This window comes from Embiotoca jacksoni, unplaced genomic scaffold (assembly GCF_022577435.1).
Source record: "Embiotoca jacksoni isolate LCO1_2020_lvr unplaced genomic scaffold, fEmbJac1.0.p SCAF_20, whole genome shotgun sequence".
Classification (NCBI taxonomy): Eukaryota; Metazoa; Chordata; class Actinopteri; family Embiotocidae; genus Embiotoca; species Embiotoca jacksoni.
In genome coordinates this window covers 7,161,228-7,188,354 of record NW_027185341.1, presented here as the reverse complement: position 1 = coordinate 7,188,354, position 27,127 = coordinate 7,161,228, and the positions used below count along the sequence as shown (strand labels likewise).

The 27,127-nt window shown below is 42.2% G+C and overlaps 1 protein-coding gene across 1 annotated transcript in view; it reads left to right on the top strand.

Moving 5' to 3' along the window:
• Window positions 1-26,174, top strand: part of snx29 (sorting nexin 29) — a 146,147-nt gene extending 119,973 nt beyond the window's left edge. The window contains exons 20-21 of the mRNA XM_069156022.1: window positions 10,147-10,286; window positions 21,141-26,174. Of these exons, the coding sequence (XP_069012123.1) occupies window positions 10,147-10,286; window positions 21,141-21,267 (267 nt within the window). The 3' untranslated portion in view covers window positions 21,268-26,174. The remainder of the gene's footprint in view (window positions 1-10,146; window positions 10,287-21,140) is intronic.
• Window positions 26,175-27,127: the final 953 nt, after the last annotated feature.

Sequence of the window (27,127 nt, the reverse complement as noted above, 5' to 3'; positions counted from 1 at the left end):
GTGTGTGTGTGTATATATATATATACATATAGGTGCTCAATTTGGATTAAAACCTGAGTTGATAAAAGCTGTTGTTGTGTTGAGTCCTTCTTCCTTTCTGTCCATCTGTCTCTGTTATTTTCTGCCCTTCATGTTTGTAATAGTTTTCTCATCTCTGGCTCTGTTTTTGCTGCAGTCTATCTTTTAGTCTTTTCACTGCTTTCATCCATTACAAAGAGGCACTTTGCAAATCCAAAGCTGACTTTGACACACACACACACACACACACACACACACACACACACACACACACACACACACACACACACACACACGGTCTCTCACTATTATATGCGGCTAATGATGGAAAAATGTTAATGTTAGGAATGGGTTACTTGGTGCGATGAGAGAGGGAAAGACCTTCAAAAGCTTTTTAACTGCACCGTGAAGATCTGTTCCGCTGTGGTTCGCACTGGTGAGGATGAAACACATCAGCTGTCAGTGGAGATCAGGTAGTAGGGGAAATATGCACACACACACACACGCACACCCCTCACTAACTGTATTACATGCCAAGGACTCTCAGTTTTATGCCTGTTAACACACACACACACACACACAAACACACACACACACACACTCGTTAGAGAGATTATCTACGCTGACACTTGACTGACTTCTCAGGCCGTTTTCATGCGCTGTGATTGGTGTTAATCTCCAGTCCGGTGGGGACTCACCACCACCACAACACGGGAGCTCCATGTGAAAGTGAAACAGTTAGGCTCACGTGTAGCAGCGCTCCGCGTGCGTCACACGTTACATCTGACGAGACTTTAACTAATACGACACAATTACCTACCTGTGTGTTGTTTTTGGTGTATGTTAAGGGCTTGGCTCTAACTTTGTCCTGTCCGGGACCTTTTACATCAAACTATGCTGTCATATAGTAACTTTTTTTTTTTTTTTTATAGCATAATGAAGGGATGTTTGTTTCCACTCAACGTGTATGTCATTTGTACATGCTGTGGCTGTACTGGTCTGTAAATACAAAGTTTTAGAGAGTTTGTGTTGTTGTGTGTAAAGACTTTTATCATCTAACGTTTGCATTCATATTTCAGTCACCTAGGCCCTGTGTCCATCGTGGCGTTTTTTTCCCATCTGAAAATGCCAGTTGCTCTTCTGAAAACACCCAGCTGGGAGCACTTCAGAGTCGCAGCGTTTTTTCAGCAGAGACGCTTTGGTTGCTATGATACCGAATATCTGCAAAACTAACAGTTAATTTATGCGTTGTGAGTGCCTTATGTCCCAGATAGTTTGTGTTATCAACAAGTACCGAGTGTCAAAATGTACCTGTTTTCGCTCTCGCTCTCTGGATGACATGGATAAATTCTCCTCCATTGTTTTTCAGCATGTTAGATGATGGCAGGTCTTTGTGGAATTTGCCCCACTCCTCCTTCACTGTGATTGTACAGCGGGGTAAAAAGAAATAGTGATGATCTCAATGCTACACGGTCTTCGTATTAACAGCTATTTAATATATTTGATGCAATTAGGGAAAAATACTTGAGTGGCCTTTACAACCATTTTCCTTCAACTTGCCCCCAGTTTCCAGGTCAAGCTGCAGTGACATTTGACACGATTGAAGATGATTGTGAGCTAGAGTATTTGCATTTTTACTTTTGCTTAAGTGAAAACTAAACCATTTATATCAAGCTTGAATTGACACTGACACTTTATTTTAGCCAGTTTCAAAATCTTTTCCTTAAACTTAGATCCACTCTCTGTACCCTTCTAGTTCCTCGCTGCAGATGGGTGATTATTCTCAGATGTATTCACATTATCACTTGAAAGATTCAAAGAAATAGGAGGAGGTCACGTAATAAATGTGTTTCTTTCTTGACTTTAAGGAAATAAAGTAGGTACGTGTTATAAATTTGATAAATTTGAGCTCAAGTTCATGATGTAACCTCAAATCTCTGCTTCAATGAGGTCACAGTGATTCACCAAATTTCAGGATGGATGTTACCTTGAATTCACTTTGAACAGTGAGGCTAAATAATGTGAAACCTGATATTACATCCTGGAGAAGATTATTACATTTTTAAGTTGCACAACTCCAGCTCAAGGACGGTTTAATTAAAATGTTTTTGGTTTGTGTGCTTGCCCGTTGAGAGCCATAACACTCACTTACTGTCAGGTTGAATGTGGGACAGAAGCAGGACGAGAACATGGACCCGCATGTGTTGGAATATGACCTCAATCCGAATAAACTGGCTCAGTTTCAGACTCATTTTGTTTGAAGCATGAAATTAGCAATCATGTCAATGTAAATACTGTTGAGGGCATCGCCATTTGGAGTTATTTCAGTTGGAAAATAAAGAAGTTGGCTCTTGTTACAACAGCCACTGGCAGTGTTGACCCATGGCAGCAGTAGCTGAGGTCCCATGAGGTCTCCACAGCATCCAGACCGAGCCTCACTTCTGCATCTGTGTCTCTTCAGTGCTGTTAATGAGCTAATGAGACTCTCCCTCTCTGCATCGGCAAACGCTTTAGGCGAGACTGTCCAGCTGTGTAACCTCATAATCCTGATGATGTTACACACTCAGATGCACACCCGCTGCCCGTGACATCTCTTAACCAGCTGATTTGTCCGGGGCCGGGCCAGGCGTCCGGGCTAAATGTTCCCGAGTCGAGCCTGTCAAATACCTCCTGACGCTAACGTTGAGACAGCGAGGGGGTCACAGTGATGACATCCAAGCTCCGTTGTTGTCAGAACCCAGAGTCCAGCTGTCAGGTCTTCCCACTGACCGCTCCCCCGTTCTGATCTTGTGTCCTTCGTCCACAGGAGCCTGCCGTTCGTCTTTGTTCTCCTCCCTCAACAACTTCTCTCCTTTGCCCACTTGTATCGCTGCCTCTCGTCCTGGTCACACAGGTCACTCAGCTTTGATAAAATCACTTCTTTCTTGGTGCAGCTTTTATCTCTTTTTTTCATTCAAGTCGGTGATGAATGGAGACTTTCTGATTTTTGTTTTCCTGGAGTAAAGAGGTGACTGGTCTTTTTTCTGCAGTTGTGACGAGGGATGGGGATCAAAATTCGGTACCAAAGCGGCGCCGAGCACCGTTTAAATGAACTCCGACGTTAACGATTCTGATAAAAATAATCGTTGAATCTTCTCATATATTCTCATGTTATGTGTTTATCTTGGAAAAATCAACCTTTATAATAGAAATCTGCCAAACTGCAACTGCAGCCATGATTAATTAATTACAACCCTTTTGAACCATGCGTTTTACTTTACGTTTATATTTTCCAATGTTAACTTGCAAAAGTGGATTCTAGCGTCTCCTTCCCGTCGGTTTGTTTGTTTCTCTCTGTGCAGTTTTGTTCTTTTTTGTTTTTTTGGACAGGTATCTCTGGCACTGGAGCTGCATGTTTCTGGTCTGCAGTTACTGCTTCCACCAATTGTTCATTGTCTTTTCTTTCTCCCGTCACCCCGTCAATCGAGGCAGATGGCCGCCCACCTCTGAGCCTCTTTTGAGGTTTTCTTCCAGCTATCGCTCACGTGGGAACTGTTGAATTGTTGGGTTCTTCTCTGTATTGTTTCAAGGTTCTGTGATGAGGACGTTTACAATTTTAAGTGCCTTCAGACAACTTATAAGTAGAAGTGAAATGAATTGATTTGGTCACCTCCTAAATGAACTTACACCATAAAGCTTAAAGCTTTACAGTCGATACTCTAGGTGTTAATCTGGGTGTCGCTGGGTTTTGGGATCGTCTCTCTCCCTCTCAACCCTCGACTTGTGATTGAACCTATTAAGATTGACATTTAGGTTTATACTGTGTGTCACTGCTGACAAAATGTCAGCCAATCATGAGCCGTACTCATTTACAATTATGTAATATTTAAAATCACACAGGATATTATTTACACGAGGGAGTAAAGGCGAGATGAAAACAATGATTAAAATAATTAATTATAGCCATTTGTTTCCGTTGATCTTACATCAGTGGCATTGGCGTTGTTTATTTTGCAATTTGTAGTTACACATTATGTAAGTGTCCTGAAAGGTAATCATACCAGAAAAAAGCTGACACTTACACAAGCAGCTCTCGCCTTTGGCAGTCGCCTCATCTGAACATACAAAGAGAGGGAGAGGAGTGCCGAGGCTGCCCTGATTAATTAATCACAAACTACGAAGTGAATTATTAACCAGCCTTAGTATGTTGTGCTCACATATTATGCAATATACATGTTTTATGCTTTTAATTACAACAAGGAGACATTGTGGCGGTCTTGTATGAGCATTCCTGAATTGCCTGTGATGTTTTATGCATGTCCCGGGCCCGCAGCTTGGTGTTTAAACACAGCGTTGAGAGAGCAGCCTCTTCAGCCCCGCTTGCTGTCCAGTGTGGGCTGACTTGGTGGAAAGTGTTGACCTTGTTCTGTTGCCAGCGTGCACTGATGCTGTCCATTCTCATTTAATTCAAGTGGACTGCAGGTTAAATTGGACCTCAGGTTGATGCTCCTGTTTAATGTTTTGACCAAGGAGATTCTTTTTTGAATTTTTACTTTTTTATTTCAGCTGCATATGTGGTGCTAAGAAAACTGTCTCCAGGAAGTACTGCACACGCATCGAGGGTCGGATTTACATTCTGAGGAGCATTTTGTTAAATTTTTTGCTTGGATATAACAAGTATCTGAATTGCTAAGACAGCAGCTTATTACGCAAACAGCAGGTTTGGCCTGAGATCACAAGAAGTCCTCAGCCATCCTTCTTCTCTTTTCTACCAGAAATAAGAAAAAAAAAAGAAAAAAAAAAAAAAAAAAAAGCCACAGCCGGAAGAATATATTCCACTGTAAACACAAATTCATGATTTTCAGGCCCGATCGAAGTTTTAGTCAAAAGCTTTGATTTTATGTTGGGGGGGGGGGTCTACTGTAGGGTGTCCTTCAGATGTTCTGTTTGGAGTTTATTTTTTTTCATTCTCAAGACTTGAATGGTGAAAAGCTGGCAGCAAATTCACTGAGCAGTTGTGGAGGCCATGGCGCATATGTGACTGCTTTCCGCTTCTCTTCCATTGACAGCTCCCCTCTTATCGGCTCACTCTGGGCACTGACATTTAGTTGTGTGTCTGGGTATGTGTATATATGTGTGTGTGTGTGCGTGTGTGTGTGTGTGTGTACTGTATATATGTATATATATATATACATAAGCAGTTTTTTCATGCTGCCGTTACATGACCATTTCATGATCCCATATTGTGGTACATTTGGTTCACATAACCACATGAGGAAACAGGCTGCCGATAAGCGAGCATGCAGAAATGCGTCTTATCTTGAAGCCAAAATCCTCAACAGACTGTATGCGACAAGTTGAGGTGAGCGGAGCAACGATGGACATTGGAGCAAGTCCTTAAATCATCTATAGCTCCCTTTAAAAGGCTGTGACTATAGAAGCAGAGATGAAAAAAAGGGTTTAAAGTTTTGCCATGAAGATGACGTAATAACCAAAAGAAATGAGCCGATAGTGCTATTTGCCTTTAGACAATCTTCACAATGCGTTCTTTCAGCTATCGTATCATTTGTTTGAAGAAAATAAACATAATTTTTGTTATTTACAGCTCATAAAGTAGCATGTAAATTTAATCTGTTTTCCAAAGTATTTGTCCTGCTGCTCTGAATATTTACATTAAAATCAATATAATGAAATAATTTACGGTTTAATCCTATAAAATACATGATTTAAAGGAAGCTTAACCTCTCACACCATACTGCATAAATTCCACTTGGTTCAGAAGCTGAGATACTTATCCTCACTGGTTTTTTTTCTTCATTGTACAGTAATTGGATCCAGCTAAGCTACTGCCTCATTTAGTCAGGTCGACTCCATGTCAGATTATCAACTTGTTTTTTCATTTACAGGTAGGAGAAAGTTAGTTTTAGCTTTAGCTTCAGCTAACTGTGGCTATCATGGTGACTAGCTTTCTTTGAATATGACTCTCTCGCTCCAGTGTTTTTTTTTTTTCACTACAGCATATTGTGCAGTAAATGTGAAGTTTCTGTAGGAATGAACAGGGCAGCCTGACCAGAGATATAAAGCCTGGATCTGTTAACCACACAACCAGAGTGCACCGACTGCATTTTAGCCTGTTTTGGGAATATGTTTTGTCGCTACATCAAATTTTTATAGCTGATGTCAGATTTCTATAGCTTAATCATTTCTTATCTGATAAAGCAGATAACATAAACACACTGGGAGTCAGATGTTACAGCCTCCAAAGAAATATGAATAAAAACAAAATGTGAAGATTTGCAAATCATGTAAACCCATATTTGATTGAAAATAGGCCAAAGACAACATATCGAATGTAGAAACTGAGAAATGTATGTGCTTATTTTCAATTTGATTGTAGCAACACATCTCAAAACTGTTGGGACAGAGGCGTGTTGACCACTGTGCTGCACTTCTTTTAACAACACTCACACATCAGTGCAGCCTGAGATGCTCTTTTAATTTTTTTTTTTTTTTTTTTTTTTTTATATCCAATCATGTTACTGACCTGTTACCTTATTAAGATGTTCGACCAGATGGTTTTTTTTAACATTACACAATTTTTCCAGTCTTTTGTTGCCCCTGTCCCAACTTTTTGCCTCCTGCCATCAGATTTTAAATGAGCATATTTAATTTTCCTTTGATATGTTGTCTTCTGACTTTTTTTGGAAACGGGATTGTATTTCAGTTTTGATTAAACATATAGTTACGGCTTTCGTAGGGCAGTATAGCTTCCTGCGTGTCTTATCAAGCTCCTGTAAAAGACAGAAATAGGCCATGAGAAGCTCTAACAAAGCCTCGCTCACCTTCATGTTTATATGCGCCTTTATGATGAATAAAAATAGGCTTATTTAGGCTTCTTGTCATATGAGTAGAGTCAGATGGAAAAGGAAACGGGGGGGAGGGAGCTCGGAGGGAGCGGCGTCGAGATAGCTTGATGTAAACAGACGGATGTAAGAGGACAGGATCCGCCTTGTACCAGCATCAGTATGCCACAGTAGTTTCTGCTCTGCCCTCGCGTTCCTCTCTGCAAACAAGAGACAGCACCTGGACTCCTCAGCCCTCGTTACTGTCTCCAACCAGAGGATGAATCTGTCATGATGTCCATTAGTATTATTACAGCTCTGACATCCGTGAAAGCAGTCAGGGTGTCCCTTATTGTGTTGACAGAGCACGGAACGCATGCTGGCATGCACAGCCTAATCTGACACATCAGATTTACCCATTCCTGTCCCGTCTGTTTTAACCTGCATGCAGCAGAGTTGAGTTATCCACTCCTACTCTCCTAAACTTACATACTTATCCACTGCTCGGGGCCACAATCAACCTTTTATCGCCTGGCTCGTTTTAAAAGTTCTCTCTGGACACTGCGCTGCGTGTCATTTACTGACTATTTTGTAAGCTCAGAGGGGCAAAATGTAAAAACTTACATCATAAATGTGCAGCCAGAGGCAGTGGATGTGCCTCTGTAAACGGATTGTTGAAATTGTTGTTATAACATTTTCCACTTGTTATACACAGCTTTGTTTGGGTACACAGTGATTCTCACACAGTTACTGACTCAGCACCGGGGTACATCACCATGCTAATCTTGTATTTTAGTGATCTAAGCGCAAGATCTAAAGCTCATGATGTAAGCGCATTTAGGACGTGTCCAAATTCACTTTTTCTTGGTTAACTGTGGATAATATGAGCGCAAAGCAAAGTTCATGGTTCAAAGGGGTTGTACGTAGTCTTTGAATTAATCATAGGTGGGTTTGTCTCGTACATGTTTGTGCTGCTGCTGTGCATCCCTGTGTGTGTAGCAAGCATTCTGCTTCCATCTATAATGCACCCTTAAAATAACAGTAAAAGTCTCTGCTTTTGATTAAAGATCCGTTTTTTGTCGGTCAATCGCGTTTCATATCAGATTTTTTTTTTAAAATACGCATGTTCCTGTATTTGATCTCTTTTAAAGTCATTTTGTCACCCATGCCGCAATACATTTTCAAACTATGGTCAGTAAAGTCTTTTTTATTTCTAAAGCTACGTCAGGCATGTAAGGGAAAATAGCAGGTCACTTTTTGAAAACAAAAGTAAAATGTCTCATGTTAGTAATTTATTAACCAGCAGTAGGTTCACTGCAACTGTTTATTAACGAATTTGAACCTGTATTAGCTATCTATTATCAAGGCTTTCATTTTGTATTGTTTGTTTTGAAACTAGTAGTTATCACCTGCAGTATTTGTTTTTAAGTGTCCCTTTATTTTTCCCTTGATTGCATATCCAGCCTTGATACTACAAACACTCAATTCTTCTTGTACAAAACAACCAAATGTGCATTTTAAGGCAAAACAATTAAATTCACATGAGTTTTGGGATTTTAGATCAGAAGAAAAGTGGTAATTTAGAAAAAACAAGAAAATGTTGGCCCCCCACAACGGCTGTTTGTTCCAGTCCTGAGCACCAGAGAGTAAAACGAAGCATTGCCCAGGCTTTGTTCTGAGCCTTGCTGGATGCTGATTAGCCATGCTCGCGCCGGCCATGTGGCTCTGCGCCTCTGCCTCCAGAGTCGCTCAGTGGAAGCAGATCTGAATGCTCAGATGAGTGTGCATCTTCAGCATCAGAGGTGACAAATAAACACAAATATTAAATGCGTTAATAAAAAGCTTTAATTTTTGTGCGTGACTTGTCGTAGGAGATTTGCCGGGGTTCGAGGGCCTGGTCAGTGGCAGCGTGACAATTCAAAGTGTTTCTTGCACACCAATGAGATTTTATCTTTCCTGAGTCACAGGTTTTTAAGTCACAATATACAACTGTTTGTCAGACATGGTTTCTTCACTTTGACCACACTTCGATCTGTCACCCATCTATGTGGCCTCCAACTTAGATTACATCATTTGGTCAGTGGCCGAGAGAAGCAGTGCTGACACAACCAACAACTCTGCAGAACTGTAAATGAACACAACCAAACTCACAGCGGTAAAAGTTGTATTATTTTAACACTACCTTTATTTGCTTGCCTTTGGTTTTATCATGTGCTCTGCCATCATTTCTGTTTTTATTGTGACTGCTGGCCTCATTGAATGCCCTCAGTCCAGTTAACTACTGGCATTGGTATTTTACAACGTAAAGATGTCTTAAACATTTCATTAAATCCAATCTTAGCAAAATCAGGGGTGTAGAACCTGAACACAACCAATATTTAAAGAATATTAATCTTTTCTACAACTTGGGTTTTATTTTTATTGTATTTTTATACCCAAACAAAAGGGGTAGTGTGATCAGACAACTTTTGGCAAGTCCCCAGGTGAGGGGCCAGTCCTGTAAATGCAGTGTATCACTGAGTGAGTGACTGAGTGATCAAAGTTACATCATCAGTTGATCAAATGCCACGACTTCTTGTATCCTGCAAAGAAAACCCAGCCGCCATTTGCGATCTTATTCTTTCAGTCATTACCCAGAGTTCATAGGGGAGGGGCAGGGATGTAGACTGACTGGTAAATGAAGAGCTTTGCCTCACGGCTCAGCTCCTTCTTCACCATTACAGTCCGCTACATCGGACACATTACTGCTGCTGCTTCTCCCAGCCTAATGACATGAAAAGCCCTCGAGAGTTTCAAACACAGTCTGGTCAGATACTAAGTTTACAGTAGCCAGATTTAAACAGGTAAAGAAGAAAGGTAAAACTATTACCCAAAATTTAAACATTGCTGTACATACTGTATATATGTTGTTGTACACATGCGGTTTCCACTCTACTCTGCTAAACTCCTGAGGGAAAAATCTGGCCGATACTCACTAACTTTGTCTTGTTTGCTGTGAGTGTGTTGAGCTTTTTCTCTAAAACAGCTGGGGCTGCTGCCAAAAAAATTATTCCACGAGTGTGCCAGAAAACCAAAACAAAAAGCTGAAAAAAGCAGTCTGGAGCTGAAGGGAACTGTAATTCTCTGTGGGTTCATCGTTAAAAGCAACTCCTTTTGAATTTCACGTAGTCAAGCAATTTATGTTTCATATACAAAATATTGATTAGAGCAAATTCAAACATTTTATGTTTTCAGCTTTAACCTGAGCATTTATTTATAACTAACTCTTTCTTCTGTCTCTGCTCTGTTTGGCTCTCTCTGTCTGCAGGATGCCAAGTTTGTGGAGGAGAGAAGGAAGCAGCTGCAGGGCTACCTTCGCATGGTGATGAACAAACTGATGCAGACGCTGCCGGAGTTCACCGCCCGCCCCACCAAAGAGACCCTGCTGTCTCTGCTGCCTTTCTGTCTGTGAGTGGACACACGCAGGCATGTTCTATATAGAATGATCGCTTTCATCTGAGCTTGTTGGAGACGTGTGCGTAGGTGAGACAGATTCAGGAAAAGGATTGCCAGCACATGTGTGCGCGTGCAGAGGTCTGTCTGTGAAAGTTTGCTGCAGTGTTACAGGAAGTGGAGCGGTGGAATCTGAACAGAGGCAGTCAGGTAACGTGGAAGAGAGAAATACAAATATCTTTGCAGCTTTGAATGTGGGTTTTAGCTGGGGTTTTTTTGTCCACAGTGAACTCAAATACAGTGATATCCACATTATTTACTTCATTAAAAATGCAGAAATCTAATTGTTTGTGTACACAACATCTAAAAAGAGAAATACTGCCTGTCATCTTTTGGCATTACTTTGTGTGTATTATACCAATTTAATCTACAACATGTTCAGGAAGAATTAGCTGTCACCACTGTTGTGGTTGTAGTTGTCGCAGGATACAAACAGGGAGGATTAATGTCATTGGAAATGCCAAATCCCTTGTAAACAAACTTCCCCTGCCTTTTACGCTCACATTCACACATACAGTTCAGTACAGCGTATATGTTCGAACCCTCTGACACACACACACACACACACACACACACACACACACACACAGATTAGTACGTGTGAAAATGTATGTCTCTGCTACCCACCTACCAACCGGGCTCCATCTGAAAAATGAGACGTTCCACTCACTTCTTGTCAATATTCTCATCAGCTTCCAGTCACTTGGATCGGTCAGCATGCGAGACCTGTCACAGCATCTGACTGGGATGTCACTTCCTCTCCGGAGACGTCTTAGTCATCTGGCAAAATGCAACAACAACATATTCCATGTAGATGTCGGCTTTTCGCTGTTTGGTGTCGTTTAAAGCTGCTGTGTGAAGGAATCTTTTGTGATCAAGGCATTTTTCAGATAGTTTAATGCTGCATGTTTTTATTTTAAAAAAGAGCAGTTCTGTGAAAACAGGTTCGGTCTCAGTGTTGCTTTTAGCCCATTTATTTTTATGTCACCTAGCACGTTTCATTTGGCTCAAACAAACTGTGATTAGTTTGCTCATTTGGTGCAGTTGTTTTAGGCTGCTGAAAGCTGTGGTGCTGACCAAACACGGCTCGGCTGATATCTGAGCCTGTGGTGCCAAAAATATTGCATTTCATTGTGCGTACACAGATTGCAGGCTGGTTATGTGAACATGTCTTAGTTTTGGTTGTCTGATTGCAGCATCAGATATTTTCAAGGTTTGGCGTTAATGACTTATTGTGAGCTACTTTCTACATGTTGAGTTTAGGGTGGAGGGTTGGGTCCCATGCTAAACCTTGGTACGGGCTTCTAGATGCTTAAGGCCGGCTCTGACTGAGGGATAGTAAATATGTTATTTTAGAAACAACTAAACTTATCTGCTGCTTGTGGGAGCTGTTAAGGGAGTAATCACCAGCGATTTGCATAATTATCCAGTATTTGTCAACCATAGTAGCCATGGTAACACACATGCACATCTGCATGTGGTTGAAGGGATTTTACAGGTACAATTAAACGGAGATGGGGTTTTTTTTGGCCCGTCCTTCCTCCTCCAGTTTCAACGTTATTAATGTCAGATGAGGTCTGGTCGATGATGCTCATAATCAATATTGTCTCATGAGAGAAGATAACTCATAAGTTTCATTAGAGTGCAGCTGTCAGCAGTGGCAGGAAGAGGTTCTCTGAATTTGTATTCACGTCTGGGCTTACACTGATCCTGCAATTTCTGGAACATCACGGAATTATAAAAAGTCTATTCCAGACATGGACATTCAGGAGATTGGATAAATCTTTGGGCGGAGTCCGGGAATATCATTTTTGTCCGGGAATATGAGTTTTGTTTGTAGCATGTTTAAATTTTAGTTGCCATTTATAAAAATATATTATTTCCATGAAGTCTTTTTATATATATTGTTATTGAACTTCCTCCTTTTGTCATCGTCTTGGCTTTTTCCTGTAGCTGCTTAACAAAGGAAAATAATCACTTCAATAGCTTTGGCTACAAGACGATGCCTTCAAAGATTCGGCGTTCAGATAAGACGACAGAAAAGTCAGATGTAAACTTGATAAAACTACTAAAATACGGGAGGAGCCCTTCACAGCCAAAAAAAAAAAACTGATCAGCACGAAGGCGGACTGTTTTTCACTTCATTATAGGTCATGGAAATTCAACGTTTTAGCCAGCGAAAGTCTGAAAATTTGACATTTGACTTGAGCTTTCCATTTACCTCTGACTGGCGGTCAGAATAGATTTTGCCTGCAGGTCCATGTAGCGCTGATGGTCGAGGACGACATCAATGAATCTGACCACTGAATAATAAGTCTTTTGCTCTTGGTCTGGAGTAACACTACCAATCCACAGATGATGAAGTGACCTCACATATTATGAAGGCAATTTTGTGTCTTTACTAAAAAAAAAAGAAATTTTGAAAACATGTTTCTCACTGCAATCAAAAATCAAGTTTCTAGGTAAAAATACATGAAATGAGAATACAATTATTTGGTTTGCAAACAAATTTGCTCTCAAAACTGGGTTTTTTGCATAATAATAAAAAAAAAAAAATACTTTCATGGCTTTAATTAAAATCATCAAAGAGCAAGCAAAGAGCATCAGTGCCATCATTAAAAAAAAAACTTACACACCTAATAAGTAGAGATGTTAAAATTGAGAGTAAGTCTCCGCAGGCAGTGCTCCATTAGATTCAGAGTGGCCACGTAGGCCTGTAGAAATCTCCCAAACCCACACTGCTCATTATTAAATCTGCCCCGAGAGCCTTAATAATCACATCTCTCTGTCTCATATCGCCGACCTGAAATAGAAACCATTCTATTGAAGCGAACGACGTGAAATATTACAGTGTCAAGGCAGCAAATTCTGAGTGAGACTTCATGACTACTTTCTGCTGTTCCTCCTAAATATTCAGACTGGAGTTATATCTGTTCATACACAGTTACTGCATGTGTTTGTGATTGTGAATGGCTGCTTATGTGACATTTTCCATGAACAATTTCCAGCAACACGAGGTGAAGCGTTTAGTCTACCTAATACTTACTAGACTGTATTTAAAGTTGGCAATGAGTCAGATATACTATGAAAGCCTCGTATTCGGCTCACGAACCACATACATCCAGTTTCACTCCACTTTACTTGGACTTTAGGTAGAATAAATATTTCAACAATACTGTATGCACAAACATTTCTGTTTGAGACGTCAGCACTGTGAATATCAATAATCTATGGTGTCGGTTACTGTGATGACGATGAAGTGCCTTTATTATAATGTCTAATTACAGTCAAGCAAAAGTCTAAAGGACGGGACCTGTTCATTAAACGTGGTGATGATTTCTGATTGTAAATCAAGTTTAAACTAGAGCCGGACAGATAGAGGATTTCTCGGGCTAATGCCGATATCGATATTAGGAAGAAAAAAAATATACGCTATATCGGGTGAAATGTGGTTATCACTTGTGACAAAGATATGTAATGGAGGCAGAATATTTTACAGTTTCATGATAAACTTCATGGTCAAAATGACATCAGTTCACTGAAACAGTAAACTTCACTGACTGTCAGGATTACACATAAATACAAATGAAAAAAAAAAATAGAACCATTTCTAAATTACACCAAAGTATATTTATCTGAAGTATATTCTATTTAAAAAAAAACTGTTTTCATATTGTACAACATATATGCTGATACTGATATACCTTTGATAGGCTGATATCCAGAGTGTAGTTATATCTGTTCATACACAGTTACAGTATATGTTTGAGATTTTGAATGGCTGCTTATGTGAAAGTTTCTATGAACAAAGTTTCTTGGAACACAGCAGGTTGAACATTGGCGTTAACAAATGCTCATGAGTCACTCAATATTAAGGGTCCAAACTCTTTGACCAGAAGGGACTCCTAGGAAAAGATTAGCGGGACAGCTGAGATGATGCAAACAGAAACAACAACAACAGGAGTACGCAGCAACATCATGAGCATCAGGTCATGTAACCTGTGACTACAGTATGTCTGCCTGTGATGAAATGCAGCAGTGGCAGCTGATGTCTACTCCTGTCTACTTGTTGTAGATTGTAGTGACGCTGGATCAACGCAGATCAGCATATAATATTCCTGACCCGTGTGTTTGTTTAAAGGCACGGTGCTCCTCAGCAGAGGTCCTCCGGTGGTGCAATCATGTCTCACAGTTTAACGTGAGGTCTGTGACTTCCTGTGCAGGTGGCAGGATCAAACCTGTGCCACTCGAACATCTGCATTGAGGGATGAAAGCCTGAACAGTGTGGTCATTAACCTGGTGACGGGGGAGGTGGAGGAGCTGGTCGCTTGGCCTTAAATGAAAGCACACCGTCCTCATTATCTGATCACAGTGTCAGACGAGAAACATTTCAGAGGTTCATATCTACACATCTGCTGTCTCCGATTATTTCCTTTTCCGCTGAACGAGACTGAATGTGTCTCTATTTCTTGGTGGCTGTTATTTGTCCTCTATTATCTGTGTGCATCCAATTATCCACTGGACGTCCATGATGTCATCAGATGTTATTGTTGGCAGATTTGTGATATCACTGCAAAGCCTTGATAAGGCTGCAGAGACTCAAACACAAGATGGCAGATGTTCTGGTGCATTCAAAGAATTAGAGAGAAAATGACAGAAAGTGCTGAAGATAAAGGGAGCTGAACAGCAGAGGATGGAGAGAGAGCTGGTCTGAGGTCAGAGGAGGAGACAGAGGAGAGAGAGAAATACAGATCAGAGTTTATGAATCCAGATCTCCTGCTTAAGCACTCGGTGCTCAAAGGCCGGATGGATCCCTAAACTCCATAATGATGCTGCAGTGACCTCAATGCCTTAAAGAATGATGATGTAGTACATTAAATACATTATTTGTATTTTAAGTGACAATATTCCTTCCAAAATGAAGTTACTGCTTCGTCATAGTCTTTACGTATGAGCCAATCCTCCATAGGTTTGGTTTTTGTGTTTCTGCTGCTTTGATTTTACTCATCATTACTTTGACAAAAGTACTGACACCAGACGTTGCTATTTGATCTTTTACAGCATGAGAAATTAAGGCAGAAGTGGAGGGTATCTTGTGTTTTCAGAGGATCAAATAACCACACACAGTAGACAAAGTAGACAGGAACAGAAAACAGAATTCAATCGACTCTGCTGTGGTGTGTTGTCTTTTTTCCATTTTAAAATACAGTTAAATCAACTTGAGTGATGCAAAATTGAAAAAAAAATTGTTTAGTCGACATCAGAAATATTGGTCTTTAACTCGAGGTCCACTTACTAGTTTCTCCAAGGCCTTTGGCCATATCACACACTCGTCTTCAGTGGGTGCTGTTCAGTTTTCTGAACATTTGTTGATGTACAGCTATAGTTTCATTATTTGCTGTAAAGTTTAACAAGTTTTAATGCAGGTAGTTGTCAAGAATGAACTTTGAATCTTACAACACGTGTTAAAATACTGAGACAAACTTTCAGAAAACACAAGCATCTTGTACGTTACGAACACATTCAGAACTAAAGATATTTCCATCAGCCTCAGTTGTACTTTGTGTGTTGTGCTCACAAGCAAATGTTTCCTGCTAACATGCTAAATGACAGTGTTTAACATCGTCAACTTTGTGAGCATGTTAGCATGCTGATGCTTGCTTTTTAGCTCAAAGCATTGCTGTACTTAAGAACAATCTCCTAAAGCTACTGGCATGGCTATAGACACCTAGCAGGGCGCAATGCAGGGCCAAGTGTAACGCAATAGTTTCAGACTGACGCAGTTGTAACAGATACACTTACTTATATGTCAAGGCAGTGGCAAGTGATTGTGTGATTTACCAATTAATAAGCTTGTAATATGCACTTATAAAGGGTTCAGACACGCACACAGGGATATGCAGCAGCGTACAAAGACACACACACACACACACACAATAAATTGTCTACATGAACAGATCTGTTTCCTCCACAGAAAAGTGCACCTGACTCCTAAAGGGAGTGGGAGATGACACTGATTCATACATCCAACACACACCGATGATTAATAAAGGCACCAAGTACGACCCCTTTGAACCACGCGTGTGTGGTGGCGGGGTGTGGTTTGGTTCAGCTGCAGGAGGGACTGATTGGGGGAGTGGTTCAAGGAACGGTGCCTGGAAGAGGCTTAATTGGCACAGCTGCAGGCAATTACCGTTTTGTCTCTCTCCATATAAAAGCACTAGCAGGTCACCATACGGCTCGCACTCCTGAGGACACAGAGCAGCAGGCTGGCTGCGGACAGGACGTGCTGCGGACAGGACGTGTGGCGTACGCTCGAATGCCCGGCAGGAGACCACACGTGACTGAGAACATTGTTTATGCTGAATAAACACGGCTACCGACTGTACTAGGCTTATTGTTGTTCGTTTGGACCGGAAGAACCCACGGTGACGGCAACATGTCTGTCACACTGGCACCCAATGTGGGGCCTGGCACGAAGACAGACGGTCAGCAAATGGACGTGGCGGTCATCACCCTGGGGCAGATGTTGGGGGAGATGGTGGCCATGCAGCAGGACCACGCCGAGGCCAACAGGGGGTTCCTGCCGGCGCTTTAGGCCCAGGCAGAGAGGCAGGCTGAGGCGCCAGAGCGGCTCGCAGCGCAGTCAGCTGCAGCCCCGCCGCCGCGGGCCTCTTCAACGTTGGCGTGGGTGCACCTACAGCAGCAGATGATGCGCAGTCTTTCCTCGGCATGTTCGAGGCAGTGGCGGAGTCGTGTGGCTTGCCAGCGGCGGAGTGGGCGGTCTGGCTCTTGCCGCTCCTGACTGGGGAGGCACAAACAGCAGCCCTGGGGCTTCCACCGGCAGCTAGAAACAGCAACGCCGACGTGAGGAAAGCCATCCTGGACCGGCTGGGCCTTTCGCCGGAGGAGCATCGACGGCGGTTCCGCGAGGCCAGGCTGGAGCCCGAGTACCGGCCCTTCACCCACGCCCAGCAGCTAAGGGACGCTGCGGCCAGGTGGTTGCAGCCGGGGAGCTCGGCGGGAGAGCAGGCCTTGCTGGAAAAGGTGGTGATGGAACAGTTTGTGGGGGGGCTGCCGGTCAAAACATCAGCGTGGGTCCGCTGCCACCGTCCCGCGTCACTGGCAACTGCCATCATTTGCCAGAGGACCACCTCGCTGTCCACCCCAGCGGTCAGCAAGACGGCACGCGCCCGCTGGATCCAGTCCGGCCGACTCCCACCCCTCGGAGATGGTCACAACAGCAGCTCCCAGCTCGGCCGCTGCCATCTCCGCGGTCTCAGCCTCTCCCTCCGGTTGTATCTCCACAGGTCCCAGCAGCTACAGGTTACTGGAACACAAAAGAAAAGTGGTTCAGAGGGAATTGGCTGCTATGCTGGAGATGGGAGTAATGGAAGAGTCCAACAGTGCCTGGTGTAGCCCCATTGTTCTTGTCATCAAGAAGGATGGATCTACACGGTTCTGTGTGGACTATCGCAGGGGGAATGATGTGTCACGATTTGATGCGTACCCAATGCAGGTCGACGAACTCCTGGACCGGCTGGGCACTGCGCGTTTCTTTACAACACTGGATTTAACCAAAGGCTACTGGCAGATTCCTCTCTTGCCGGAGTCCAAGGAAAAAACGGCCTTCTCCACTCCGTTTGGGTTATACCAATTCCCCACCCTTCCCTTTGGGTTGTTCGGTGCCCCGGCCACTTTCCAATGCCTCATGGACCGGGTGCTGCGTCCGCATGCTGCATATGCGGCCGCCTACCTGGATGATGTAATCATCCACAGCACCACCTGGGCGGAGCATGTGGGCATGGTGCTGGAGTCCCTGAGGCGGGCCAGGCTCACCGCCAACCCAGGGAAGTGTGCGGTTGGACGGACGGAGGGAGGTACGGTATCTGGGGTACCACTTGGGCGGCGGGCAGGTGCGTCCTCAGGTGGACAAGACTGCTGCTATCGCAGCCTGCTGGCGGCCCAAGACTAAAAAAGAGGTGAGGCGGTTTTTGGCGCTGGCAGGTTATTATAGACGGTTCATCCCGAACTTTGCGGATCTGACCAGTCCCTTGACCGACCTGACTCGGAAAGGTGCCTCAGATCCGGTCCAATGGACGGAGCAGTGCCAGCGGGTGTTTGAGAGGGTCGCATGTTACAGCATGTTACTTTGCGCTCAGATTATCTGCCGTTAAACAAGCAAAGACGGATTTGGACACGATCTGAATGCACTCATCGTGAGCTTTAGACTTCCTCATGTGCTTAGATCTTTAAATTACTCCAGGTTGTCCACCTTTTTATTTAACACCATGTTTTATATATTTGAGAAACTATCCAGACAGCCGTTTACGTGCACACACTGATATACACAGATCTCCTTGAACCTCTCCAAACTCACTTCTTCGAGTTCGCATGCTGCAACTTTCCTCTCTTGTCTGGAGCGACGCGGTCACACCTCTCCTTAGATTTGCCGGCGCTTAGTATTCAGCTCGACCTCACCACTTCTATGGTTTACTTAGAACACAAAGTACACACACTCAGTCGGGTATCTCGCCTTATTGACCTGTTGCATCAGTGAAAAAAAAATGTTTTCGACCTTTGTCTGACTGTCAAGAACAGTTTAAGACAGGCTGACCTACGAGTAAGGATTTAAGCATCAAAGGTGGTCGCCTAAAACAATTTACGTGGACTCATTGCTGTTGGTTTTTATTCTCAAGGCATGAGAAAATGTAGAGAGACTCGTTCATGATTCAGACCGTTTACTACACCCCACCTAATGCTGTCAGACAATCATTTTGATGCATGCTTGCACTTGTGCAGCTGTTGACTCTAATTAGGTTCCTCTGCATGTGAATTATTAGTATTCCAGCAGTGCCGGGGAAAGTTATTATCCTGCACAAATCAATATCATGTCCAAATGGGGGACAAACATGCTGAGAGACAGAAAAAAAAAATCTATAAGCATAATTAATTTGCCACATTTAGCTACTTTACCCAGTTTGATTCGAATAAATGAGACGGCTCACAGTTTCAGCTCGGCATGCCACCCTCAATTTAGGATGATTTTTTTTTTCTGATGCAACTCCCCATTGCATCATTGTTTGGCCCACCTCGGTCGAATTCAAATAGTGTGACTGCGTGTGATTGAACCTGCCTGGCACGGTGGAGATATGGGAATAAGAGGCACTTGAACCGCTGCTTAATGTACAGTTTGTGCCGAGAGGAAATAATGTTGGCCATATTAACTAATTTGGGGCTGTTCTCTGATTGGCTGGTCACAGCGTCCCTGTACCCCCAAAAGCTGTTTGATCTTGATGGTTATGACACAGACACTTAGCTGCCATACATTTTTCATTCTTAAGTTTGAATCTGAACTCGTGCTCTAACTGTCTCCTCCGTGTTTCTGCTTATTTTAACACATGCTTCCCTGCACTCTCAGTCTTCTGCTTTTTTTTTTCTGCCTTGCATGCGAGCATATGGCTCGCAGCGGCACCTTCAGCCAAAGCGCCACACCATGAGTGCATTTATTTTTAGCCAGCATTGTCCGAGCAGGGGAATCAAACTCCCTAATATGGGACGGCCCAGATGTCTCGGCCAATCTTAGTCACGGTGGCCGCTGTGCGTCATTAAAGAAGCCGCTCGGACATCAAGCAGGAAGTGCCCCGACTATTCACTGTTTTTCATATTTATTGAAAACCCCACCTCCGCACTGGCACTGACCGCTGACATTACCGAGTCCCTGCTTCGTGACGAGCAGCAGGTGAGGGGTCACTGTCTTGGGGATGAAATCTTCAGGAAGAGAGCACGAAGCGCCGGCGTTTAACTCCCAACATTCAGCCTCCCCGCCTCTCATTTAATCCCTTTGACAAGGGCCTCTCATTCCTACTCGTCATTATCAGATAAGACTCGGGGATCAGCGGGTTCACATGTTTTCAAAATGGTCGTCAAGGTTACTAGGGCAATGATGTCATCAAGTGGCCAAAATAATTTCCTGCGGAGTAATGGAAAGCCTAAATATCACCGTGAGATCAGAATTGACTGTAATTTTATTCCCACTGTCAGGAATTACAATGCCATGATTACATTATGATATTCAGAAATGTATTCTGTCTGAATATATTAAATAAAAAAGGGGTCTTCATATTCAATTGGCTATTATTGAAATCCCTCCCTCTCACAGTGCTTTTGCAATCTTGCGGGTTTGTCAAGCAGTGGATTTCTTGTCAGGCTGAAACAGTGTTCATGCTCTAGGAGAAGAAATGTTCTGCATTTAATCTGTTCAAACAATGGTCTCTCATTTTAGCATATCAGAAAGCAAAAAAATAACTGGTTGAAAAGTGTGTTTATCAACCGACAGTTGTAACCTCACATCAGGCCATTTCAAGGCCAGCAGCTGTCCTTGGTGTGGTTACACAGTGTGGTAAAAAGCTCTGTTCATGACTAACACATCCTCTGTGTGGTGTTTCCCTTTTGTGTAGAGATCAGTCCTGTATGCTCTCAGGGTTTGGTTAAAACTGCCTTTGCAGCTTTACTGAAAATGGAAGCAAACAGTCATTTAGAAACATTTTGCTACTCTTTATAGTATAAGTGTGGTTCAACTATTTGATTCATGAGAGCTTCTCCATTTGCCGTTTTGACTAATGTCTGGTATTCGAGGGAAAACATCCTGTGGCAGAAAGGAAATGATGCATTTAGGCCACCAGATGCAGCATCAGTGGTGTGTTTGAATAATAACTTGGTAATAAACTTCACCAGATGTTCGTTTAAAGTGCATGGCTTTCTTTGTTTCCCTTCTTCTCCTCCTTCCTGCTGTTCTCTCTCATCTAGAGACACACCCCAGGCCAACGACGGCGGACCCAAGACGCCCCGATTCAAGACTTCATCCCGCTTCCCGAGACTGGGCCGCAGCCGCACCCAGGAAACCAGACCTGAACCCCAGAGTGGTGACCTTTAAGCCCTTTGAGTCTTTGAACTAAAACAAATCTTTGTTTAGGCTGAGGACAATAATGTTCACACAGGCTCACAGTGTGTGAGGACATGTAATGGACCTTAAAAGCCTAACAAGTAAAAAGCCTCAGTCAAGGAATGGATATGGATGCGTTCACATCGGAGGCCTCTTTCGGACAATATGTAAATGTTTCTGAGTGTTGCCTGGCTGAGTAAGGATAATAACTCCCCCGAGGCAGCCTATCGATGGGCCCAATCATACAGCACCTCTTACCTCACTGAGAGACCAAAAGACTCTCTGTAAACTGCACATGGACTAGCCTGGACTACTCTGTTATCTCAGACACTCTGAGATGATGGGGACATTTTTTTTTTTCTTACTCGGCTTAGTTTTGTAGTGAAGGTGTATCATGATTACAGTGCCTACAGTGTTTTGTAGCTGCTTTTTCTGCTCCGGGTCGGGAGGGAAGGGTATGCATAGAGGTGGAGAGGGGGTAATTTAAAGTCTTCTCTTTTGGGAATGAATGTTGTTTTTCAGCTAATGTGTCAGCGTTATGGTGCCATTACATTCTAAATAGCAGTGATTCACAATCAGTGTTGTGGACCACCAGGCAATGGGCATTCCTTTTTCCTTCTTCTGTTATATCGTTATTATGGCTTTTATAGAAAGTGTAACGTATCTTAATTTCACCAGGGATGCAGTAATTATCAAAAATACGTATTAAATCCCCCCCCCCCCCCCCCCAAAATCTATTTTTTAAAGGATTGGGGTTAAACTGCATCAATTAAAAACAAGATGTCTTGGGGACTGCACAAAAATTATTGGGGTGGGGAGTTGGTGGAAATCTTTATTACACTTTTTGAAAAAGTAAGACCCCCTTAAGAGTTATCAATATTTTTTGGACCCTTTTCCCATGACTTAGGAAAAAACAAAACTGCAATACCCTCCAATATCTCAAAATATAGTACAGTTGGCAGAACTAATTTCATGATTGATAACTGCCATGGATAATAATTTTTACAGTATCCACTTATTAGCACAATAGAAATGGAATTAGAAATGTCAAAATGTATGCCAAACATCACAAAATCAGGCATATCCCAGCTATTCTCTATGTTCCAATCAAATATAATAATAAATAACAACTGAATATTTAACACGTTACTTTTGCTGGGTAGTAGCAACAGGGAACTCTGTGGCCACAAGTGGTAATTACAGGATTCAGGTGCATAAAATTGTGCTTCACAACTGCATGGGCAAAGAGATAAACCCAATAGCAACTGCTCTCAGGGCCAAAAAGGCAACGCCTATATTATCATAGAGCTTGGGGTTATGTACGTAACCAAAGTTCTTTTCTACCTCCAGTAAGAAAGAAATAAGACAGTGAAAAACTTCTGGACATGAAAAGACCAGTACTGATATTGCCATGGTAAAGGCCAAGACCCACTCATGCCGTGCTGGTCTACAGTTTCCCCGATACCAGAGGAAGCTTTTAGACAGGGAGCGTGCCGGAGGTCTGATGTATGACGCTGCCTTGTAAGAGTATCTGACTCCTGAGATCCTAACGCTGGCTAGAAAGGCTGGACACAATTACAAGAAGACAGGGATCATACCGTGTCACCTGCAGCTGGCTGTTCGCAGTGACAAAGAGATAAACAAGCTGCTGCTGGCAAAAAGTGCACTTGGAGATGTGACACCTAAAGTTACATAGTGCAAGAAAAGGCGTTCAGAGTGTGGAGGGGGAACGAAAGAGGTGCCACTCTACCTATTAAGTCAGTTTACCATATAATTGAAGCTGTATAATGTAAAATAGTCACAAATTGAGGCTTTAAATCAGGTTATACAGATGACACATTAAACTATTTCTTTGTTAAATTGGACAGGAACCCAACTAATAGGGTATTAAACATTTAATCGTTAATACATGTATTTATATTATTTATGTTTGACATATTGGTTGACTGTAACGGGAAAAATTTAATCCTAAAACAGTGACATGATTTTTGTCCTTTGAATGTGGATGAGTGCACCTTCATGACCTGTGGCACACTTTAAATTCATCTTTTGTGACTTAAAAAAAAAAAAAAAAAAAAAAAATAATTAAGCTTAAACGTGAAGAATGAAATCAAAACTTGGGGTCTTTAAAATATTAAAATACCTTGATATTTGCTTCCGAAACAGGCAGACTACTCTCCCTTGGGCCAAAGGAAAAAATTCATACACCTCCTTCTTTTCTCCTCCTAATAAATTTTGGACGGTCCCTTATTAAGAAAGGACATAAATAAATAAGCATACATTCTTTCTTTCCACATATCGAATTGTTTTAGTTCAATTTCAAATACCTGCTGTGATGTACATGATAAATTAGAAGGGAAATACTGTACCATTCAAATAGATGGGTAAGCTGTGAGTTGGACGGAGGGCTGCCTGGCTGGACGGAAAAATGCAATGTTTCATGATTATTTAGATAATCTGAATTAATGCAGTGTTACGTTGCAAATGAATGTTTTTAAAAATGACTAAACACTTTAAGAAAAGCTTCTTGGAGTGCAGAGAAAGGGCTGCTGTGCATCAAATGTGTGTAAAACAGAAGCTCATGCATATGTATGAGTTACCCAGGAGTAGTCAGAGACTACGTTCAAACGAGGAGTGATTGTGTTAGAAAGGCTTTGGAAAACTTGAATCAAAGGATTGGCTGGCAAAGCAGTAAACACTGTTCAGCCATCACTGATGGAAGGTGAACAAACAAGGCTTGTGGGTTTTAATTAAGTTGTTATTCTTACACAGAAATGAACCTCACAAGTACCCAGCAACTGGTAAACACTGCACAAAGTTGTCAGGAAACTCTCACAAGGATGCTGTCAAATAAAGTTTTTTTCATTATACTTCCCAGAGACCTTTTACAGAAGGATTCTGTTTGTGAGTTAAATGTGGTGAGCTGACTAATAAAACGTCAAGAAAACTAGAGGGGCCTCATGGAGCACAGATCCCCACCAAGGCCAATATTAGTTTTTTTTTTAGAATTGAAAATCTGCAACCACTTTTTTTTTTATTTTTTTATTTTTTTATCTCCGGACAGATTTTAAATTTGACAATGTTACAAGTATAACAGTTCTGATTCTCCCCTATAAAATGACTGTCCCAAAGTGCTCCATGACGACTGCATGATGTAATACATTTGTATCCCATAGGATTATTAATACCTGTGAATGTGGATTTTAATGAGCAGTTGTCGTATTTCTAGGATGGCCTATGTTTTTTTTCCCCCTATTGAAACGTACCGCCGATTACTGGATTTTACAATGTATTGCATTTAGTAAGCTGAATGCCCTATCTCGCAATGTTTATCAAAGTGAAAAGTAATTTGTTAATCTGGTTTGTGATTCGGGTTCAAAATTGAATGGGATCTTCCTTGGCTCATGCTACATCCTACGACCGAGTTGCATGAAAACAAGACCGGTGGTTTTTCCGTAATTCTGCTGAGAAACAGACAGACAAATAAAACACACTTTAAACATAACTTTTTGGCGGAGGTAAAAAGGATACACGACAACAAACTTTTTTTAAAGACCACGTTTGATACATGTACATCAGTTTGATAAACAGCACTGCTGTCGCATCCTATCTAGAACGTGTAATGTTAACTTAAACACAGATTTCTATCGCGACTATTCTCTGCTGTGACACAGTAAAACAGTGGAATTGGTGGTATTTTAGCTATAATACTGCCTTATATTCATTAGAAAAATCATCACCGGATCATACTACGGTATAATCTGCAAATAGCATTGTCTTATAGTCTCTATGTTATAACAATAAGCAAGTAGCCTTTTCACAGACAGCTCTTTTAAAGTAAAGGTTGGGGTCAGTTTATTTGTTGAGCCACTGGTGGGCCTCACATCTCGGTACAAATATCCATATTGTATATCATATGTGGTAATGTACAGTGCAGTAACTGTGTACAGAAAGCTATCACTAAGCGAGCACTACACCAGTTTAGCATTGCACTACTTTACTCGGTGCAGACCGGTGCCTACATGACCCACAATGCAACTCAACCACTGACGATTGGAGAGTCGGGTGTGCTCTGCTAATAGCCGCTAGTAAAGGTCCGCTAAGCTCTCACTTCTTTTTAAGTCTTCAGCCGTAACTGACACCGACCCGTGTGACATCACTTGAGGCTGTTTGTCCGATTTTGCGCAGCTCCCTCTGTAGCCACAAAAGGCTTTAAACAGTATTTTTTTTTTCACATTTGTAATAGTAGAGACTTGCAAACAGACTTTGATTTGAAAAGAAAAAATAAAGGATGCAATTATTCCACCGAGTGAAATGCTCTCAACACATTTATTGACCCTCTTTTATTTTGGTGAAAAACACGGTTTTTGTTTACAGGAAAACTCCACAGGGTACCTTTGAACCTGAAACTTGGCGACCATTGTTGCCCACCAGGGACCTCATTGATTTGAAATATATTTTTTAAAAGTATCTCAGGTACTCTTAATGCACAACACAAGATATTTATTGACAACAACACAAAAAAACACAAAAACAGGCACATGCTTCACAAAGAGATTCCTGGTGGATGTGCAGCTGCACTCCTCTCTTTTGGGAGTATAGAAGTTTTCCTGATATGATTACAGACATCAATATTCTTACGAATGGCTCCATCTCCTTCCCTCATAATCCTCCAGACACTCAATGAATTAACTCTCACTGTACGTTGAGGCTGGTAACCCGAGAATGACAAGCAGAGGAGGTGAGATTGGCTGATTGAGATTCATCCACAGTGTTCTGTTGCAGTATGCTTTGTCTGTTCTTTGTGTACTTTTCTGTCTTTGCCTTAGTCAGCAGTCGGGCCTTATCTATGTGTCACAGCAAAGAGCGGGTGAACAATAAAGTACGATGTGTACAGTACTTACACTATACAAAACGCCTCTGTGTCGGTGTTGTCATTGGTAACCGTTTTGCTTGCACATATGGATGGACGAGAAAGGCAGTAACACATTTCTGCTGCAACAGTGAGCTTCGCGTGTGAATGTGTCACAGTACATTTACGTGTTCATGCATGTGTATATATACACACACACACACACACAGTAGGTGTGTATGATCTTATTTAAAGGCAGGTGTGTGCTACACCGGGAATCTGTTTACATGTTTCGCATATGAACTGTGTGCCTGAATGGATAATGAATAGACATGTGACTTATCATTTTCGGGGCATCTGTTTTGCTGCTTAAATGATTATTTAACATTTCGCTGCTTCAGTAGGTAGTTTGTGAGCTTTTATTCAAACCACCCAGCCAGTTTGTGAGACATGGCTCTGGTTCAGAAGAGAGCGAGCAGGCTGGCGAGGGTGTACAAAGTGCTCGTTGTCCAATGACCAGAAAATTGGTTACAAGCCCGTTTAAGATGTGGATGACTGCTTTTAGCAATGTTAGACACCACACACACACACACACACACACACACACACACACACACATACACACAACAGGCTGCATGCAGGCCAAGTACATCAAGTGCTGACACTAGACAGGCCCTGCAACGATTCTATTGTTTTAATGGAATAGAACAGCCTGGCTTTGCTCTGGTACTCACTTAGAAATCACTCATGTAAAATGAGTTGCTCAGCCTGTATGTGTGAGTATAGTGATCAGTCTTGTAGATTGGTTGTGTTGGAGGAGATTGATGGGTCACAAGCTGACTGAACTTGATTTGGTTTTTGCACTTTGTAACGATTTGGAGCTCTTTAGCCGTAAATTTAAACCTGAACTGCTCACATCAATGGAGGCTAAAAACAGAAGGAACGGCTGCTGCCGTCAACACCAACCCCGACTAAGCATGATGCATCCCATGGGCTGTA